The sequence below is a fragment of the Oncorhynchus mykiss genome, chromosome 25, assembly GCF_057628025.1.
Source record: "Oncorhynchus mykiss isolate SJ-2025 chromosome 25, ASM5762802v1, whole genome shotgun sequence".
Classification (NCBI taxonomy): Eukaryota; Metazoa; Chordata; class Actinopteri; order Salmoniformes; family Salmonidae; genus Oncorhynchus; species Oncorhynchus mykiss.
In genome coordinates, this window is record NC_143046.1 from 61,635,435 (window position 1) to 61,658,051 (window position 22,617).

The 22,617-nt window shown below is 38.4% G+C and overlaps 1 protein-coding gene across 2 annotated transcripts; it reads left to right on the plus strand.

The window, feature by feature from the left end:
* Nucleotides 1-15,725: 15,725 nt before the first annotated feature.
* nkx2.4a (NK2 homeobox 4a) lies at nt 15,726-21,063 on the plus strand. Of its 2 annotated transcripts, NM_001124590.1 has the most exon segments (3): nt 15,726-15,789; nt 18,082-18,660; nt 19,081-21,063. In NM_001124590.1, coding segments are annotated over 2 exon segments (1,020 nt in total). In that variant the 5' UTR covers nt 15,726-15,789; nt 18,082-18,290; the 3' UTR covers nt 19,731-21,063.
* Nucleotides 21,064-22,617: the final 1,554 nt, after the last annotated feature.

Consider the following 22,617-nt stretch of genomic DNA (forward strand, 5'->3'; position numbering starts at 1 on the left):
TTGGAGAGATCACTAAACTCTCATGGCCATTGTTAATTTGTGGTCCTCACCTCTGCCTCTGACTCCAAAGTGTTACTGCTTGCATTGTGTGTGTGCTTCACACCTTCTATGTGAGTCACTGTTCAGATAAAGTTTAGGCTTCGTGTTTTTACTTTACAGCAGTGTTGTTTTGTAAATTTAGCTGTAATTCTGTGTGTGTTACAACAATATATCCCTTTATTTTATTCACCACGGAGTGGAGGATGCAAAGAATTTGGATGATGGCATTTGGGAGCCACCCGCTTGCTGGGGAGTCGTGGCTGATAGGCTACTACCAGGTCCTCGACAAGACCGGGAAGTGGTATAAGACTTTTGTTTACCTCTTTGTGGACATTGCTACAGTACTGTAAATGTTTTCATTCCCCACAAGCAGGTGGCCAAAGCAAAAGGTCAAACCCTTCTCTCCCAGTTGGCCTTCTGAGTGCCGCTGGTGGTGGAAATGGCTGGATTGGGGGCCCAAAGCAACCATCACAAGACCCCCCACTCAAGGTGAGTGCACATGCCAAAAGACAAAAGGAAGAACTGCAAGCATTGCACAAAACAAAGGGGGTAGGGGGGGGGGGGGGATGCCAGATCTTCTGTCCAAAATGCCAGTTCGCTTTTTGATTCCTGGCAGAGAGGGACTGCTTCAAAGACTGTCATGACATGCACAAGCTACGGTGAAAGTGTAATCTAATAATCTACACCTGGGATGAAAAGCAAACATGAATGCCATTTGTAAAGATTTCAGGTTATTTCTATTTTTGCACCGTTTTTAGTGAAGAACACATGTGTAACCAAGTTGGTGTTTCATAAGACATTTTTATGTATATCTGTTGCTTTTATATTGTTTTTGTAAACCTGTTCATTTGTATGTGGGACCAATACATTGGATATGCCTAGGCTAAACGTTCGGGCACTTTGGAGAGGTTGAAAAAACACTTGGATATCCCCTGTATGTCACCCGACACCACCGCAGCGTTTGAGAGAGGTTGGTGTTGTAGAAATGTTGTTGTTTTTATAGTGGACAATAACTGTAAGGCACATCCAGTGTGCAAAAACAGTGCAATTACCACATTTTGACACGTTGGAGAGGACACTTGAATGTACCCTGGATACCCCATAACATCACCACAATGTTTGAGTGAGGTTGATATGGTAGAAATTGTGTTTTTATACTAAACAAATAGCATTTAGGGATTGCAAATATGTAATAGCACTGGAATGATCTAATTTACAGACATATGCCACTTTAGGGACACTTGGAAACATCCCGTGACCACACCTGACACCACTTACTTACACATCTGCCCATTTCTAGTTTTTAGGTCTGTCAATCCCATTGTTTTCTTAATATTGTTCACATGTTTGAAAGCCATCTGATGTGTTTCCAGCTCTGGGAATCAATAATTCACGTATAGCTTGTCAATGAAATATGTTATTTTGTTTGTGCTTGATCTTGTGTATTCTGAACTATGTAGCGCCTATCTATCTTCTGATCATTTCCTCATAATCTCCCAGGTGTCTTCTTTCCAAATATACCAAGTTTTGGCATGTCTGAATCATGTAATTACACACGAATAGCAGTTACTTTTGGGTATGTCTATTTAGGCGGAAATCTACATTTTGCCAATACTTTTAAGAGGCTAGGGTGTCAGGAAAGGTGGAGGTGATATGATCCTTAAACTAGCCTCTCAAAGCACTTCATGATTTATTGGGTCTGTGACATTCCGCCCAATCTCACCATACTCAGCGAAAAGCTGTTGAAGAGGGAGTGACAAGTGGAATACAATCTACAAACAGCTTCTACCAAGTAATGATACCTTTTTTTCCCTGAGTGTTATCAGTACTACCAGGCCTTGATTACAGAAACAACAACACCCTAGCGAAGTCGAAAATAAGGAACTTCAACTCCCTTGAATTTGAGCGTGACTACATTCGTCCAGCCCTTTCCTCATCTTCATTGTTTTTACAATGATTAGAAAAAACTATCAATCTAATATTGTGATCTTTTGAAGACTTTGCACGTAAGCCCTACCTTTCAATCATTGTCACGTATCAGTATTGAAGATCCAGCAGTGGCGGCATCAACAGGTCTGGCAGGTAATGTGTTTGGCAGGTACAGCCCTTCCTTATTACATAGTTATTACATACACTTGTCCTGGACTCCTGGGTGAAACTTGCCCAGTATCCAACCAGACACGCCTGTTAGAGTTTCTGTCTGTGTGGTTGTACCCCCCCAAAAAAAATCCCTGTCTGCAAACTGCTATTACACTATACTACACTATAGTGTAAAACTATTAGCTAAAATGTAAACCCCTTGCCTGTTCACAGTAGCAATTACTATGATTTTAAAGGAACAACAATAGAAAGGATGAGTGCTTGATTTGAAATCTATTTTGATCTATTTAAAACATGGTTGAACGTGTATCTTGCAATCATGAGTAATCTGTTATGACACAGTCATACACATAGGTGTATCTGATAAGTGAGCCTAAATAAAAACATACATGGTCATATTACTATAGGGTTCATCCCTACACCAGAATATGAATGTACTGTACATTTTCCAATTCACAATAAGGGTCCGGTTTGGAAACGTAATGTTTATTATTTTCATGTGAATACGCTATCAATGCTGTAAAAATGTGTAAACAAAGTTCTCCTTCTTCAGCACTATTAATTTACCTTTGGGAGCTTTCTGTATCCTCTGACGTGTATATCAATACAGCAAAGAAGGCAGTACCAAGAATAATTGATCTGTACACACTATCCTTCAGAAAGGACGGTGTCCCTATCGGATTTAAACGTTGCACTTTCCACAGTTATGCTTGAGTGGGATGATGAGAGATGATGGGAGGAGTATTACTTTTGCATGCATTTTTTATGTGATATCAAATCAAAATATTGGAAATTGTTATAGGCTAGTCATTGTTGCTTACCAGCAGCAACATGCATATGAAATAATTATTTAATCCATAAAACCTCTTTATTTTCTTTACATTGTTAAGGCTTTTCTATCCTAGCATATTTTCTCATGTGATGTTTTAGTATGATACGATACGAATGATTATTTTGGATTATTTACTTTCCCCCTCTTTCCCCCTCCAGTGGACATGTTTTGAACTACAGCGGAGTTTTGTGACTTACTGAGCCTGGAGAGCTGGAGGCTGGCACACTGCTCTCCAGGCTCTTTCCTACCCCCGTTAATTTGTTCATACTTGTCACTGATTGGCCAATACACTCTTTGGTGTACCCAGGTCTAAATCAAGAATGAAAATTAGCAGTACATCTCCGATTAAAAGTCAAGCGCAGTGCACATGTCAACAGTGGGCTTTAGATTGAATCCCCGTCAAAATTAGGGTTGGATTCAATCCATATCGCAGAAGTATTGCAGAAGATCCGTGTGAAATCTAAAGGTCATTTCCGATTGAGCTGACATATGCAGTGTTAACCGTGAACACAGTCTCCGCAAACACGGGAACATTGCCTTTAAATTTCAATCGAGCTATAACGCGGTTCTTCCGCGATACTTCAGCGATACAGCTGGAATCCAGCCCTTAATCTCAGAAATCCCAGACCTAGGGCAACAGCACTAGGGGCTCGATTCAAACAGATCCGCTTTAGCCGATACCCGCATAGAGGATGATTTCAGAGGTGGATCTGCATTAGAGCTGTCAAATCCACATGTGGCTCTTGGCATTAGCCTATAGCCTACCGAAAGAGGATATTGATCTGATTTAATTGAATCTAGGCCTGGGTAACATGATGGATTTTCTGGGTCACTTCGAAATTGGTAGAAACAACAATTTCAGGGAAGGGAGGGTGCTCTTCAGAAGGACAACTCTTCCAACAAATTAGGTAGGATGGGCTAAAATGTGAGCAGGAATTGTGAAACATGACAGAGACGGGCACAATGCAGATGCAGATAGCTATGCTATTTATAGCCACAGCCAGTCAGTGGTTGAAAGCTTGTAATGCTAACATTCTCTGCCACGGCTCATGCAAACTAATGACGTGAAATACTCTCATTGAAAATATCCTCAGGGAGTGCCATTTAGCTAGCTACCGATTTTGTGTCCATTGAGGATGGGTAAGGGTCTGGACAGATTTCCTGCAAGTCCATTTCCGCCTTGACCAACCAACGCTTGTACAGTACCTGTGCAGATGTGCATGTCGGAACATTTTTAACATTGTGAGCAGTAACCCGTCAGCCTAGGGGGACTAAGATCAGCGTTTAAGAGCAATATAATAAAAAAATAATGATAGGTACTATATTCCCATAAGGACCCATTCATTTGGAAAAATATGCCTGAAACACCTTGAAAACACTCCAATCAATCTCTTACAATGGTATCCCATGGTCTGCATTATATTTTTGAAAAGTCACTTTATGTAAAGGATAATCAAGAGGGGTTATTTGTTCTATGCATTATTTTCCAAAGAAGCATTGACCCATGAGTTGAGTAGCCCGCTTATACCATGGCTATAATTGAACAAATTTACAGCTAGAAACGTGTTCATTTGCTGCTAGAAATGTGTTCCACATCCACTGAAGTAGCTAGTAAGTTTACCTAGCTACAGTAGTTGCCTTGGTAACCAAACAAACATACTTGATACAGATGTCGGATCTTAATTTGATCACATCTTGGCCATGTATTGTTATAATCTCAACCGCAGAGCCTGGTTCCTCTCTAGGTTTCTTCCTAGGTTCCTGCCTTTCTAGGGAGTTTTCCCTAGCCACCGTGCTTCTACATCTGCATTGCTTGCTGTTTGGGGTTTTAGACTGAGTTTCTGTATAGCCCTTTGTGACATTGGCTGATGTAAAAAGGGCTTTATAAATACATTTGATTGATTGATTGATCACTCTTATACCCAAAAGGTTTGGTGAATCGATTACAGCCAAGGTAAGTTAAAAATCCTTTAAGTCTGCATTTTCAGTGGTCTGTCCCTTTAAAATTGAATGGATGTCACAGACACTTGAACAGCTTTTGCTTCCACATGAACTTTGCTTGCTGACCAACCAAGTAGCAAGCTGTCTGGAGGAATTCTTTGTTGTGTCCCAAAGACACAGCTAGAGGGAGGAGTAAGGAGAGGACTGTCTGCAATGTTTTAGCACACAATTTCACCATAGTTTGAGAGAAGAGGGCCAGCCAGGCAGTTCAAGTGGAGAAGCATCGAGAAGGCAGTACTGTTGAGAGGAGCAGGTAGTATAATGACCAGGAGGACAAGATGACATCAAGCGTCCTCAGGAGGATCTGATATAGAGGGTTGACTGATCACCTGTAAAGAGAGAATCATTAGCACCAGACAGGACAAAAACCACAAACAAGAGAGTCCTTAGCCTCACAAGTACTAAGGGACATAATATCATTGCCATGGCAGCAGGGGCATGTTCGGTGAGTTGAAATTCTCAGAAAGTAACAGTCAGCGATGTCAAATCCTGAATGAAATTCTTCAACGTAGAATCTCGAGTTCTGTTTTCATAATGATGAAAATGATGATATGTAGTTGGTGATATACAAATGGATTTAAAAGCACTGTCTATCCAACCTCAGAATAAGCAATACTAGTGTTAATAACTCAAAATTCACAAACACAGTTACCCTTTATAAAGAGGGGTTGTATCGTTTTATAACCAGTTTGTAGACCGTTAATTATTTGTTTATGGATATAAATGTGTGATAAAACTATAATATACTATAACCCATGTTGGAATTTTTTATTTTTTTATTTTGGTGCTTGATAAATGAGATTGCAATGCATCATGCCATATTGGGGTCCACCTTGTAAGGGTATTATAACAGTGCAGCCGTATCTTGACAAGCGTCAAAATGGCATTTTTCAATCTATGGAGAAAGTGTAAACATTAGTCTCATTTATAAGTAAAAACACAAAACATCCCTTACAAACTGTCATTAACAAATTGTAATGAAAAATATGATAATGCATGATGATGGTCCTGGGTAATTATATTGTTGGACCTTTGATCCCTTGGGATAATGCTATGTGGCTAAACAGATAAAAGGTACATGGAAGCCTAATGTGGAACAAATAACATAGAATTGAAAAAAACACATCTCATTGGTAGTCAGCTCCTGTTTACCACTCCATTGTTGAGTTCTGAAACAATTGAAACGTTTTCTTCATCTCTACATAATGCCTGGTATTGAAAGTGCTTTGAAGCGCTCGATTAGACCAAGCGTCTCTCGCCTGTTATGTGAAAGCAAAATTGAGTTCCTGACTTTGAGTGAATGTAACATGAACGGCAGGAAACACTTGTTACGGATAACATCTATTTGCCAACATTCCAGGAGTGACACCATTCTCCATTAAGTTCTTTTTTTTTACATGATTGTGAGACCAAAATTGACAATTTAAGTCAGGTATATTTAGTGTCTGCTATGTCAATGACATTAACCACCCTTAAACTCCCTAAAAGAAAGTTAGCTTCTTGAATTGTTCAAGAACCAACATAGTCATAATTTCCCTATTTTTTCATAGATGTGTGTAGTATCACTGCATATCACTCCGTTGCTGCCAGTTCCCTACATCACATAGGTTTCTGTAGGGGACAAACAGTGAATAGAAGACAGATGTTTTACTCTAGATTTACGGAAACACTTTTACAACCATAGCATGAATGAGTCTACCAGCTTCGTTGGCAGCACAAATGTTGCACATGAGAAGAGAAGATTTCATTTTATAAAATGTGAAGACAAAAGAAAAATGAAATACCAATGCTAGATAGGGCTAAAAACCTGCCTTAAGTATATATTTTTTGTGCATCAGATTATCTATATTAAAGGGAAAGTTTGGAATTTTGGCAACAAAGCCATTTATCTACTCTTCAGAGTCAGATGAACTTGTGGATACCATTTTTATGTTTCAAGTCCAGTATGAAGGAAGTTACAGGTACTTTTGCGAACAAATGCTAACAAGCGTTAGCACAATGATTGGAAGTCTACAGGAACTCCTAGCATGCTAGCTTGTCCTGTAGACTTCCAGTCATTGCACTAATGCTAGTCAGCATTTGCTTCCAAAACAACCTCTAACTTCCTTCATACTGGATGCAGATGCCTGTACATACAAATGGTATCCACGAGGTCATCTGACTCTTGGGGGTAAAATTGCCAAAATCCTGAACGATCCCTTTAAATATAGGCTACAAGAAAGTAGAACCTCAGTGCACAGGTAGGCCTATTTTACCATCATTAACTTTATTATTGGCCTATATAGGTTTTAAAGGCAGGTCAATCAGGAGAATAAACTAGGTCTACCAAACTAAAATATCTAAAAATGTAATTATTCGAATAGATCGTTAGCTCACTGACTGTTATATCGTTTGACAAAAAGTTTGACTACCTGGCAGCCTACTGAGTTACTTATCGAAAATACAACATGAAAAGAAAATATCAAGACAATAACACATGGTTGATCAAGTGCATCCTCTCTTCAAAGAGAATGGACATTTTGTAACATTGAGTTTAATCAATGAGGATAATCACAGACAAAGGAATTAGATAAAGTAGAAGATTGGCTGCAGGGACATTTGACCGGGGTGACACTGTTTATGCAAAAGTGGCACACGTTTCGGTGTACCGCCATGTAGACAATCAAAATCAGTCTATCCCTACTCAAATGATGTTTATTTCAATGAATTAAGATCGTATCTTCATTTTTATGATGAAAATGTATTATTCAGTGGATGCTACAACCACTAAAACAAAGCCAGACACATACAAAGCGTGGTTTTCAGTGTTGGTGGGACACTTTAGTAAATGAACGACACGATGCGACACTATTTTATCATTAGAAATACATTCGTGTCATCATTGTAAATAAGATTTTTTTCTTAACTGACTTGCCTAGTTGAAGGTTAAATAAAAAATACAAAATAAAATGTGTCCCACATCACCTCACACTTGTTATGAACTCATCAATAAGACATTGAAAATGCTTGTAGATAACACACTCTCTGTTTTTACCATTTTGGGACAATAACCTTCTACTAGACTCTCTCTATGCCCTTGGAAAATGTATGTGGGGACATTCCAAGGTGAATATCTAACTAAAGGAGTCTGCACAGCGTTTACAGGAAGACCTCTGCTGTCCCCCCCCATATTCTGTCCCCTTTCATAAATTGAGCCTTGTTTCTAGCCTCCCTTTCTTACATGTCATTGTGGTTCCTTTCTTCCTTTCATACCCTTGTTATTTCCCTCTAATGCCTTCCATCATCATCCTATGCTGTTTATTTGCTATATAGCATTAAATAAAACATATTTCAATGTACCCTGAAAAAAAATATAAACGCACCATGCAACAATTTCTAAGATATTACTGAGTTACAGATCATATAAGGAAATCAGTCAATAAAAATAAATAAATTAGGCTCTAATCTCATCACATGACTGGAAATATGGATATGCATCTGTTGGTCACAGATACCTTAAAAGAAAAGATAGGGGCGTGGATCAGAAAACCAGTCAGTATCTGGTGTGACCACCATTTGCCTCATGCAGCACGACACATCTCCTTCTCATAGAGTTGATCAGGCTGTTGATTGTAGCCTGTGGAATGCTGTCCCACTCCTCTTCAATGGCTGTGCGAAGTTGCTGGATGTTGGCGGGAACTGGAACACCCTGTTGTACACGTCAATCCAGAGCATCCCAAACATGCTCAATGGATGACATGTCTGGTCAGTATGCAATCTATAGAAGAACTGGGACATTTTCAGCTTCCCGCAATTGTATACAGATCCTTGCGACATGGGACAATGCATTATCATGCGGTGATGGTCGCGGATGAATAGCACGACAATGGGCCTCAGGATCTCATCACGGTATCTCTGTGTATTCAAATTGTCGATAAAATGCAATTGTGTTTGTTGTCCATAACTTATGCTTGTCCATACCATAACCCCACCGCCACCATGGGGCACCCTGTTCACATGGACATCAGCAAACTGTTCACCATCTGTCCCGATACAGTTGACACCGGGATTGACCTGTGAAGAGCACACTTCTCCAGCATGCCATCAAAGGTGAGCATTTTCCCACTGAAGTCGGTTGCAAATCCGAACTACAGTCAGGTCAAGACCCTGTTGAGAACCACGAGCACCAGATGAGCATCCCTGAGATGTTTTCTGACAGTTTCCGCCCAAAATTTTTTGGTTTTGCAAACCCACAGTTTCATCAGCTGTCTGGTCTCAGACAATCCCGCAGGTGAAAAGGCCAGATGTGCAGGTCCTGGGCTGGCATGGTTCCACGTGGTGCGGTTGTGAGGCTAGTTGGACATACTGCCAAATTCTCTAAAACGAAGTTGTAGGCGGCTTATGGTACTGAAATTAACATTAAAATCTCTGGCAACAGCTCTGGTGGACATTCCTGCAGTCAAAATGCCAATTGCATGCTGCCTGAAAACTTGAGACATCTGTGGCATTGTGCTGTGTGACAGCACATTCTATTGTCCCCAGCACAAGGTGCACCTTTGTAATGATCATGATGTTTAATCAGCTTCTTGATATGCCACACCTGTCACGTGGATGGATTATTTTGGCAGTGGAGAAATGCTCACTAACAGGGATATAAACATTTTTGTTCAGTGTATTTTAGAATATCTAATCAAGGAAAATACAGTGACATTGATTAAAGGCCCAGTGCAGTCAAAAACGTGATTTCCTCTGTTTTATATATATTTCCACACTATGAGGTTGGAATAATACTGTACAATTGTGAAAATAATGATAATGCCCTTTTAGTGTAAAAAAAAATGCTGAAATTGCTGTCTGTTTTGGTCAGATGGAGTTTTGGCCTGCCTGGTCACATCACCAGGCAGTAGATTAGTTCCAAATCACTCTGCCAATAATAGCTAGTTTCACTTTTCCCTTCCCCACTCAGACCACTTCCAGACAGTCCTAGCAAAATTCTTGCATGAGAAATTGCACAGTGAAGTACTAAACTGTTACCCAGAAAAGTATTTGATATTGAGATAAAAAACAGCAGCAGTTTATTTTGTGCCTGTTGACATGAATGGTTTCTATATTCTATATACTATATTTCAAAACCCTATCAATAACTATTCATTTTAACACCAAAAGCTAGATTGTTGAATTATAATTGACAGAATGACAGCCTTATTATTCTAGCTCATGGAGTCATATGTATGGAGGTTTTTCATGTATGGCGGTGTTTCAACCGTATACCCCATCTAAGAAACCTGACCACACACACTACAATGATGTGACACTAACCCCAAAAAATGTTCATGCGGAGAACACATTCAGCAACAACCCAATCACAATTGTTGTGATTGGGTTGCAAAATGACCCTAGTACAGCACTCTCAAACACAAATGTCCCACTACACTTGTCCCACTAATGCTGACATTCCGCCTATGTGAATAACTCAAGGTCTAAATAATGAACTGTGGTTGAGTCACAGACTCTCTCCAACAGCTTTGTTTATGTGCCCTCACTGTTGGGAAAATGAATGTTGCTCAGAGGTGTGCCAGAGATGTACCTCTGACTACAACGACCTAACCAGACAAATGACCTCTCTTTGTTCTCTCAATTGTGTTCATATGCTTTCCTTTGCTTTGTTTCTGTAAAGAATAATAATTGCGTGAAAATATCCATAATCAAACCAATAAAGAGCAGTGGACAGCAACACTTTCATTTGACGGGAGGGCTGTAGGTCCACATATTTGTTTCTTATCCTTAAGCGACCTAATGTGACCAACGCATCGGATTCCATAAGCAACGATATTGTAAAATATCGACACCTGTTTAAAAAAGTTATTAAAAAGAGTTCCCACATGCTTTTTACTATCTGACATTGTTTTTTTGTTTTTTTTAATTCAAAGACTCAATGAAAACAAAATTCTATCTGACATTTTTGTCAGAAATTAGTTAGTCACATATAATTCATCTTTAGATGGTTTTTCATATGACTGGAAAGTTAGATTTTCTTTTAAGTACATTTTTTGTGAAAAAATATGAAAAACTAGAAAGTTCTGTGTGCATAAACTCATTTGAACTTAGCGCTAAGGTTCTATCTTCAATCCAATCACAAAGCCAGAAGAAATACAGATGGACCAATCAGAACACGTCTTTGCCATCTCCTTCTAAGTATGGTCTAGCCAGCAGGAATGGCACTCAAGCAAAAACAAAAAACAACACTGTCAGAAATCTTAAAGTAGATTAAGTTGTCACATCGTTGTTCAGTAATGTCAGTAATTCGTCTGATTATCATAATACATTTCTTAATGTATTTGATGATGATGTTCTGACTTTATCTTGGTAAAATAGTGTAATTCTATAATGTATTAATTCAAATGTCTAATTCAGAAGCGTCAGATAGAAAGAACCTTTCAGAGCCGTCAGGCTCTATCTGCAATTGCACCTCTATCTGCAATTGCACCCCCTAAATAAAGCGAATTTACAAATGTGTCAGGATTTTGATACTCTGCACTTCAGGTGGGCTACCTTTATTAAGGTGAGGATGACCTTAATGGGTTATGAAGGAAGAATTCACTACAAAACCGTTCTGAGGTCTGGGATGGGAAAACTTTAATGCTCGAGTTGTAAGAACTATGCATTGCACAGATAAAACCTTAAAGTCCAAAGGTCTCAAAAAGTTCACAAAAAAAAACTACATTGTATGAATATTAATTATTATTTAGATCCAACAATCATGACACTTCGTTGAATGTTACTAGGACTATTATTAAAAAGATAAGTGAGACAAATAGAGAAATTAAATTAACAAACCACAATTAATGTATTAAAGTAGTAGGCCTAGCCTAAGAAATATTGAAATGTACTCTCCTATAAAGTCAACTATAGTCGATAGTGATAGTCATGTTCAAAAAAGTGATTTCAAATATTTTGAGTGAATCTTCAAACCTGTACTTAAGGGACTGACAAAGACACATTGAACTGGAAATCTCTGAAAGCAATTGATATTAGCTATACAATTGTTTCAGACCATGATCAAACTGTGTGAATACGGGCTTACATATTAATCAATGTACTGTACTCACATAGCTGAACCATACGGGCCAGCAAAAATTCCGGAAAGTTTCAGGCTTGCTCAATTCACAATCCTTCATGCAGAAAGTCGACTTGATCCTTCACAAAAGTTGGACAAATATTAAGAACATTGCTTTAAAACTAATCTGTAATAGGTGTGCAAATATCCTAAGATCTTCCCATATTTAAAATAAAGTACCATAATACTGTTTGCAATTATCTTCATGCGTAATACTTTGTTTAATGCCTCCTATGTTTTTTGCAACCTATTAGCATCATTTCGTCCATCAAGCGACATTAATTGTGGTTGAATGAAAACTCGTAAAGAAGAAAAAGGTCTTCAAGAGGCCTGTCAGATACTTGCTCCACTTGGGAGGACCTTTAACCTACTTAGCGGTAGGCCTGCACTGTTTCAAGTACTGCAACTGAAAGATATGCACCTGCTTTTACACACAAAATGGTGGCCAGTGTAAAAGGAGAGAGTTTGGCTGGATTGAAATCCCGACTCTATGTGTGGGGTCTTTTGAGATATCCATCTAGTTCTCATCTTGTAACAATCAGAACAATTGGGAATTTGGTTGCTGTGCCTTGCAGTGATATATGGTAATCATAGTTAAAACATTTGTTTATCAATCTGCAAGAGGAGGTTGGAAAATGTGTGTAAACCCAATGTCACACATAGTATATCTTGTTCGAATTATATTCATGATATTGTGGTTGTAATCCAGAAGTAGTCTATAGACCTAGTCCTTATCGTAGCTATTATATAATAGGAGACATGTTTTTAATGCTGCGTTTCCGAATAACCTGTCAAGATTTTCACATTCAAATACCCACATGCATATTTAGCTAATATGTTCAGTAAACAATTGTATTAACAAAAGTTGGTGAAATATGAATCAGTCCGAGGACAAAGGGGAGATGTAATGTAATGATGATGTAATGTAAGAACTATTTCCCATAGTAGGCCAATGCAGTTGCCCAAACGATTATTCGGACTATACTACAAACATAGGCATCCTTATTAGGCCTTTACAAATGTCTTCTTGGACATTTGGGGAGGGGGGGGGGGGCACTTTGTTTAGAAATATCTTAACAGTTATGGTTTTTGAGGACATTCCCGTAAAGAAAAGCTTTTCAGGAACATGCGCTTGGATACCACAAAGAGGACTTATGCTCGACATATTAATATGCTTCCTAATCAGCTTTTATAAAGTTACATCACTTGCATTTCTATCTCCTTCGCAAGTGATATTCCTATGCATAGCAATGTGCTTTTGAGATACCGATCTGTCAATTCGGTTTTACAACTGTCCATGTGCGTTTATCTATTTAGATCCTTCTTCAAGTGTGACGTTATGAGGCAAGCAGGCAACTCCAGTCATCAACAATTACTTATTTGGCCTAAAAAGAATACTGTAAATGTGTTGACTAAACAGATAAGATCGCAAGTATGGTGGACTTCTTCATGTGATTTGGCCTAACAGATATGTGGCATGAATTCCATTTGGAATATTTGGCGCCTTTGATATGTTTGTACAATTTGTACAATGTGCGCCATTATGCTCTAGTTGGAATGCAGCTTTGGCTGGCTGTTTAAAGAAAACATAGAATATACAGTTAACTGTTTATAATGAAGCAGAAAACATGAGCAAAAACATGAGCATAATAGCCGTGGGTAACCGTGCGTCCTAGCCGCATGTACACGTAAACTGATCCTCGGATAGTTTCCATTTGAGATATTTTCAGACCCTGAGTTCATGAGATTTTAAACATCATACATGGTAAAAGTGTAACGACATTTGACATCAGTCTACCAACATAGCACATTCACCATTAGTGCCGTGTCTCATCTATTGATTCCCAGCAGCGGTCACTTCGTTCCGCCGATGTATCTTTGAGGTGGCGGGTCAGGACCCTGGCTCTTACACCGAGCGCTCTAGCCCTTCACGGATCTCTCCAAATCTCTCTCAGGTTATTGAACCAGCACGCAGTGATGGAGAAAGCACTTCAGTGACCACGCGCTCTGGTCCATCTGCTGTGCTGTTGTACCACAGACAGCGTCAGTTGGGGAGGGGCTGTTTTGAAATATAAAAGCATCGCCCATTTATGATTAAATCGTCGATTAAGGCTTTAGTATTTATGTTTGACAAGATAACAAATTCATTAATTAAACAAAATATCAATGAAATTGACATCAGTGCACCCAGCAGTGTGGAGAGAAATAGCTTGCAGCTAAATGTTAGCCTAGCCATCAGGCCCAACCGCATGTTTCTGAAGTCTGAGTTGAGGGGGCCATCCAGGTTATTATGATGACCATTCAATTCCAGACATTTAACACAGAAGCAAGATATGTGTTCATGAAATAACCGTTATGCGTTGTTTGATTAAATCCTTGTTTGTCATTAGACCCTTGTAATACAATAATTATAGCCTTGGACCATAGTGGACGTCTACACAGCCACAATGATATCACATTACAGGCCCTAGTGGACATGCATCTGCATAAGGAGGAGGTGATCTATTGATCCAGCTATAGTTAGTTATTCCGGACACAATCTAATTACAAATAATACGAGATTGTTTGGTCATAAGACTACAGGCCGCCAACAACACTATTCCATATTCTATTTTGATGAGCCTATGGTTTAAAGAAACAATAAAATCCAGAATTTTCTAAATCATAATTGCCTGATATTGAATTAAACAATGACAATACAAAATGAAAGTTTTATTTAGTGCATATTTTTTTCAAAATGCAAAGCTTATTAATTGTGCTTTCTCTGAAGAAGTAGGTTTAACAATGTATAGGTTTAGCAGAAAACAAAACAAAGCAATGTCATGGAATGAGCGCGCTGGGAATACGCAAAGAAAAACGCTTATAATCTTCGAGGCACAATACACAACTTCAAAATACTTTGACAACATTAAAATAGAGTTTGGTGCATAAGTAACTGATATATATAACTATATATATAAGATTTGATATTTTAGTAGTTTTTATTTCCTCCATTTAAATTGGTGATTCACAGTCTATGGACAATAGTCTACATCTAAAAATCAGAGGGCAAGCTTTTACTCGTAGGCTATCTGAAACATCAATAGGCTACATTTTTACTTCTTTGAAGTTAGCAATCTTGGAGTTATTTATCATGGATATAATATTTCAGTTTTAAATATGCCATAGTTCAACGCTAAATAGCAAATATGCTACAGACAATCACAGCAGACAAGCACAATAGGTCACATTTGCATAACTAGATTTGCACATAACCAGTACAAAAATATTGTCTGTATTTAAAATTTTTAAAAAGTCTGTATCTACTCAATTGAATATATTGTAACAATAAATCCATTCAAATATAAATCTTACAAACCTTATGGAGGCCTAGCGTTTCCTTCACCGGATGATATGTCCAAATATCTTGTTCACTAGCTCTTCAAGTTGAAATGTACAAGATAAGTGTATAGCCTATGGATCAAAACTATTACTGTAAACTGTGGAGCCAACCGGCGCCAGATTTCAGTGCTTTTCCAATGTGGAGGGTCTCTGGACTCCGGTCGTGCTCTCTGGCTCAATAATCCAGAAGGTTGAGAGGTTTGTCTAATTTACATAACGTTAGAAGTGCTGTGACTGTGGCCTACCTTTCCCATATTCCCAAAAAGCCACCACGAGCCCCAGCGTAGCCAAAGCATGGAGGTGACTCACAAAGCGTCTGTTTTTATGATGGCCTTTGCAGGTAAGACCACATACTGTGTGCCTTGCATACTTATGTGAATCATGTTTATTTGAATATTTACAAAATAAGGTGAATTTAATGTTATTTGAGGTTTAACAGAAATAGAAAGTAAACATGTGTAGCAGTGTGCTTTGAAGTTGAATTGCAAGAAACTTTTAAAACAATGGAAATTACCATATGCTGTCGGTATGATATTTACTCTGACGTGAGGGTAACTTCATGCATAAAGCTACTGACTTTTGAGTGCCGTGAATTAGTTTGTCTCCTGTACTATGCCTCCTAATTGAACAAAAAAATCCACCCACTCCGTTGCAATAAATGCAATGAGAAGAGTTTGTGAGAAATTGAAGGATGCATGAGCACGTAAATATTTACTGAATAAAAATGCATATAACAGTGATTTATTACAATTCATAATGAACATCTTAAAGAGAGATTGGTGTTGCGTCGCCAGTAATTGATAGCTGACCATGTCGCATCTTCATTTGCTCGATTAGGGTACTTACTGACGTAATACTAATACTAAATCAAATGATGGTGTGAGTTTATACTTTTATTTTGCCTCTCATACAAAGGGAAATATGCCACAATCCACACGATGATAACATTGGTGCTTTGGCTTACATGGAGATCATTGGTTTTAGTCACTTTTGGTCACCCTAAATGACACTTCGATCAGAATGTGAGAAAGTGAGACCCACCTGAGAGTTAACCCGCAATAATACATGAAGAATTACAAGAATTTATCACAATAAAGAAAGCCTCATTAGTAAATAATGTAGACATCAATAGTGACTATGTTGAAGTATTTTAGCGTTGCTTGGAAACGGATAGGCCTAGCTTTATGAGCTCAATAACTATACAGGTAGTTATAGCTCCCGTTGTAACAAAAGACATGCCAATATGTCAACATCACCACAACAATCGTCACCAGCATCTTTAGCTTCTTCATCATAGCAATAATTTCCCATTGTCTCTTGAATCACTGATTTCAAAGTTTTAGTCGTGATCAAACATTTTCTAAAAACTCCAACAAAGATCAAGCCACTGCAGTTGATGAAGTGTAAAATAAATATAGGAAACATGATTAACTATATCCTGTGTAGTAATAATAATAGGCTGATAATAATAATAATAATGATTATAATACAAATCTAAGGTGCTGCTTTGCCTTCAGCAAGCACACCTAATAATAATAATAATAACAATAATAATAGCCTAGTAATACTACAGTTACATATGAGTAATTGTTTTTGTCGATTCAAAAGCCCTTTTCTTGTTCGTCTTGTCTAATGTTCCTGCCACTGGCGCCTATGAGTTTACACAAATATTAAGATGCCAGGTTAAGCAGTGGGCTTATGCTCCCATCGACAAAACATATCCAAGTGTCCACAATGCCCCAGCAGGTTGATTAAAGTTTAGGTAGGTGGTTGAGTGCCAGGAATAAGGATGTTGTTGCATTTCATCAGTTATCATCATGTGAATTCACACGAATTCACATGAAACATTACCCAATTATTATAATATTTCATAAGAAAAGCATAAGCAGAAAGACTTGTGATTTCGGAATGTAAGTCCAGTAATATATTTTTTATCAATACTTTATTTGATATCTGTCAACTTGAAATGCACAAAAACTGTATGATTAGTGTTTACTTTTTGGACTCTCCCGAGACATATTTTGTTCATTCGAGTAAAGTAAAACAACTTTGTCAAACCTATTGTCTGAAAACAGATGGAAACAATATGTAGCCTATTCACAGCTAGATCTTCAATTATTTATAATATTACATGTACATAATGTCAATATGCTGTTTGTAAATAACTGACAGCAGTATACTCACAAGTTAGGATCCCTATCCTAATTTTTCCCCCACAGGATTGTGTTACTTTGAGATAATTTGAAAGTGCCCCTCTCTGGTGGAACAAAATGGTGCTTAAGACGCATAACTTAGCTGGTCATACAATTGAGGAGAACCATTGTACCTCTTTGGCGATGCTCGGTGGCGCTTATGTCTGGCCGAAGTGCTCTTGAAGTTTCCAGAAAGTATGGAGTTCCCTATTGATGCAGAAAATTACACGTCCCCTTTTATCATGCGCTCAGCTGTTGTGCAGAACTTTATTATGGTAAGACATGTGGACAAACAACAATGTCTCATCAAATACATATGTAGATATATTAGAACAATAAATAAACAGTTTACTTAGCATAATGTTCACCTTAATACGAAACTAACCACATTTCCTCAATTATCTTTCGAAAATGTCAATGACTATTGTTTGCTCGTTTAGGACGTTGCTCCGCCCCCTGTGTTTGTCGTAAACCTGGCTCCTGGCTACAATAAACCCGAGCTAAGAGCGCCCTGGGCTCGCCTCCTTCTCCAAGGCGATCAATCGGATCTCAGGCGTTCTACAAGCACTCTCTTACGTAGCCATCCAGAAGGAGAGAGCTTCAACAACACGGTTGATTTGCTCAACAAAATCTACCTGCTTTCTGAACCATGTCGTTGAGCCCAAAGCATACAACGCCTTTCTCAGTGACTGATATTTTGAGTCCTATCGAGGAGACCTACAAGAAGTTTAGTGGCATGGACGGCGCAGGGAACCTAACCTCTCCACTGGGAGCTTACCGACAGCCTCAGGTTTCCCAGACTGGCATGCAACAGCACTCCATGGGACACAACGCTACCGTGGCGACCACCTACCACATGCCACACACTGTCTCCCAGTTCTCGCACAGTGCCATGGGGGGATACTGCAATGGGAGCATTGGCAACATGGGAGACCTTCCGTCGTACCAGGAAACCATGAGAAATAGCGCAGCAGCAACAGGGTGGTATGGCGCGAACACTGATCCAAGATATTCAACGAGTAAGTCGTTTTTGTTTTATTTTGATTCGTTGTTATTGTTTTGTGAATTGTTTTATGTCACTGTCAGAACTTCTCAAACAAACTTTTAACGAAATGCGGACAGGTCTGAATCAAGAACACTCACCATCATTGAGTAGTCTGACATTACATAATTTTTGAATATGGAAAAAAGTATGTTTTCATTTTATTTAACAAAAAGTGTATTATTATTATTATTATTATTATTATTATTATTGCATTTAAATAAACTTGATTGATAAAGCTGCATTGTAACCTACATTTGGACAATTACTCACCGGATACAGACCATTGCCAAACTACTTCAGGCAAACAAAACGATACATTTTACATGGCTGAATATTGAATATGCGTATATGTATGTATATTTTTAAGTTTCTAGATTCATGGGACCTTCCACAGGTATGAACATGACTGGAATGGGGACCCTGACAGGCATGGGGGACGCCTCCAGGTCCATGCCACCCCTGCACGCAGCGCCCAGGAGGAAACGACGGGTACTATTCTCCCAGGCTCAGGTGTATGAGCTGGAGAGGAGATTCAAACAACAGAAATACCTCTCGGCGCCAGAACGGGAACACCTGGCCAGTATGATCCACCTGACGCCGACCCAGGTCAAGATCTGGTTCCAGAACCACAGGTACAAGATGAAGCGGCAGGCCAAGGACAAAGCCGCGCAGCAGCTGCAGCAGGAAAGCAACATGTGCCAGCAACAACAGTCTCCGAGGCGCGTGGCCGTGCCTGTTCTGGTGAAGGACGGTAAACCGTGTCAGAACGGCTCCAACACGCCAACGCCGAACCAGCAGCAGGTACAGCAGCAGCAGCAACAGCAACATAACGGCTCTGGGGTGCTCCCGGCTTCCAGTAATGCCATCAATCAACATCAAAACCAGCAGGTCCACTCCTTAGTTCAGGCCCAAGACCTGGAGGAGATATCACCTAGCCCCCCTTCACTCCACAGCCAGATCAACATGGCGCAGATAGACACTTCTGCTATAGACTACACCAATAACATGGTCAGCTCCAACCTCCTCTACGGCAGAACGTGGTAGGACCTGCTGTCCTTTTACATTTTTATATTTTAACCTGCGGATGAGCTTAAGAGAAAACGAGACATGTATCATGTTGATATACACATCTGTGCGAAAATTGAGCCCTTGGGTGGCTGAGATGACAACACGCTCAGTCGCATCAGCTGGTCAGGGCACATTTTCTTGACATTTCTAAGAGGGAGACTATTTTTGAACATTACACGAAATGGCTGCCCTTGAAACAGATTGTGTCGTTTCGGGACCTTTTATAATCAATGTGATGGACTTCCTCATGATGTTAACGTAGATGGGGACTGGAGGGAAAAGGGAGAGATATAGGTGGGATCAGGTATGAACTCTCAAGGTACTAAACCACCCCTCATTTGCGGTGATAACCTTGGTATAATATGCTATTGATATTGTAAACTAATGTATTCATTTAGACTTAAAGAAAGTAGAAACTGTAGGCCTATATGAAGTTTCATTCCAAAACGCTATATATCAATTTTCAGAAATGTTGGTAAATTTTATTGTTTAAATAATTAAATTATGAAAGAGATTGTTGTGTTTTTTTCACTATCTAATCATTCAATGGGTTGTTCAATGAGAGACATGTATTTGATTAAAACCTAGAATTTGATGGTTTCATTTCAGAAAGACAAATAATGATGTTTTTTTTGTTGCTAAATGCTATGTATCCTCCTCACTCTCAGATAAATAAGTAGTACTGCTAGGTTTTACACAGTCAAATGTGACAATTAACAATTTTTTAAAATATAGAAATGTATAAATTATACATTTGTACCATCAATAGCCTATTTAATTAAAACAAATATAATTATTAAATACAGGAATATGAGCTCTGTAAAACACTTTACATTTGAGTCATTTCGCAGATGCTCCTGAGTGACTTACAGTAAGTGCATCCATCTTAATTAAGATAGCGAGGTGAGACAACAACATATCAGTCAAATACAGGCTATATGAAACTAAGATTCTATTCCAGCTAAACAACGGATATATAGCGTTTTTCAATAATAATAATAATTCATACACATCTGAAACCAATGAATAAAAACATCGGAGAAAAGTTTTACACACACATAAATGTGCCCATAAGCAATCTGATAAGAAAACAAAAATACATGTGAAAAATGTGTGGATTTAGCGTTTTGGAAATAAACTCTTCATATTTGGCTAATACACGAGAACGCTTTTACCTGTATAATAATTGTTTTGAAGTCGACTTCTTTGTTTTCTTTATTATTTTGTAAGTTAAAACGAACAAATGCGTGATGGCTGCTGTATGTGTTTCAAACCAATTGAACATTAACAATAAATCACTTAAAGTGCGAGCTATTTCTGGCGAATTAATTTTTATAAGGATCTGGTTGGAGTGCGCTTTCATTATTGTGTGATTGAGACCAAATTGAGTTGGAAAGCAAGGTCGATGGGGTAGCCAACATTGTTCACAGGAGATTTTGCAGAGGCATCGCACATGTAGGCTGACCAATACACAAAAATATTATAACCTATTGAAAATATTATCCATAAACAATAGTTTTAGGTAAACATAAAGCTACAGCAATTTTGGCACAGTCTTATTATCGTTAGAATAAAAACCCGAAACATGTTCTATATGTTTTCAATACAGAACTTGTGTGATTCCAAAGCCATTAGAAGGTTAGTCAACACAGACTTGTTTTACAAGTTCTTAGCCAATTTATGTCTAATAAAGCCATTTCTGCTCTACATGAATAATACAATCAAATGTAATGATATTATCATTATTATTATCATTCTTTTTTTAAAAGTATTACTGTTGTTGGTGTTGTGGCACGTTATTGAATGAAATGTAGATCAATTTGTGATAACCTTTCTACTTAATAATGCACATTTTGAAGTACGTGTTTCTCATCAAGCTAGCAGGCTTATTGCAGCAGCAGCATTTAGAGCGAATGCGCTGACATTCAATACATTTACGTAGCCATTTACGTAGCCAATTACGTAGCCCAATGTCGCCAAATAACGGATTCGTGACAGTAAAGTAGGTGTAATGCAACACCAAAAACACCAGTGACATGATATGTCTCCAATCAAAGTAATCTGTTTTATCCATGTGCGTCGCTACACTATTAAAACAGTATACCAAACTTACTGTGCACACCACATGTTGATGCTGCGATGCACTTTTCTTTGTTATAAGGCCTGCTATACATTCCCAGTCGGTTTTAATGGTACAACGTTTTCTATTCTAAAGGTTAACAAAAATGTATCACACTGAGTTATCCAACACTTCACTGCAATTCATTTTTTTATTCAGTTTTACTCTTTAGTCTCCCTCCATAGGCTATATCCTAACTGTGCACTTTCTATTGCATAATGATACTGCACTATACTGTTCTGTACTCAGTTGATCTTGCACTGCATCCAGAATACTGCTGTTATTCTCCAACATCACTGAGTATAGAAACCTATCCTAATATTGTAACTATACAAAATAGCTCTGTTTCTAGCTACTTCTATAAAGTATGAGTTACCACTCGAATTTCACGTTTAATTCAAAATATATACAGTAAACCATCACGTACTATTACCACAATACGAACCGTTCTATTTCTACAGTAGTTTTTTCCCCCACTTTTCAACTGGATCTAAAACTATCTGAATATAGTCAAAGAAATATACATGATACAAGTTATTGTAATATTATAATAATGTTGAGGGGCCCTTCTAAAACTAGCAGAGAAATCCAAACCCTCTTTGATAAGTCAATCTTTCATAAGGATGGCATGAAGTTACTACCTCTTAAATATTTTGTATTACACTCTCCAACACATTTAAATCCCAAGTTGTTATCTGTCTCTCTCTCTGTAGTCTGTCTGGTCTACATCAGGATTTGTACTGG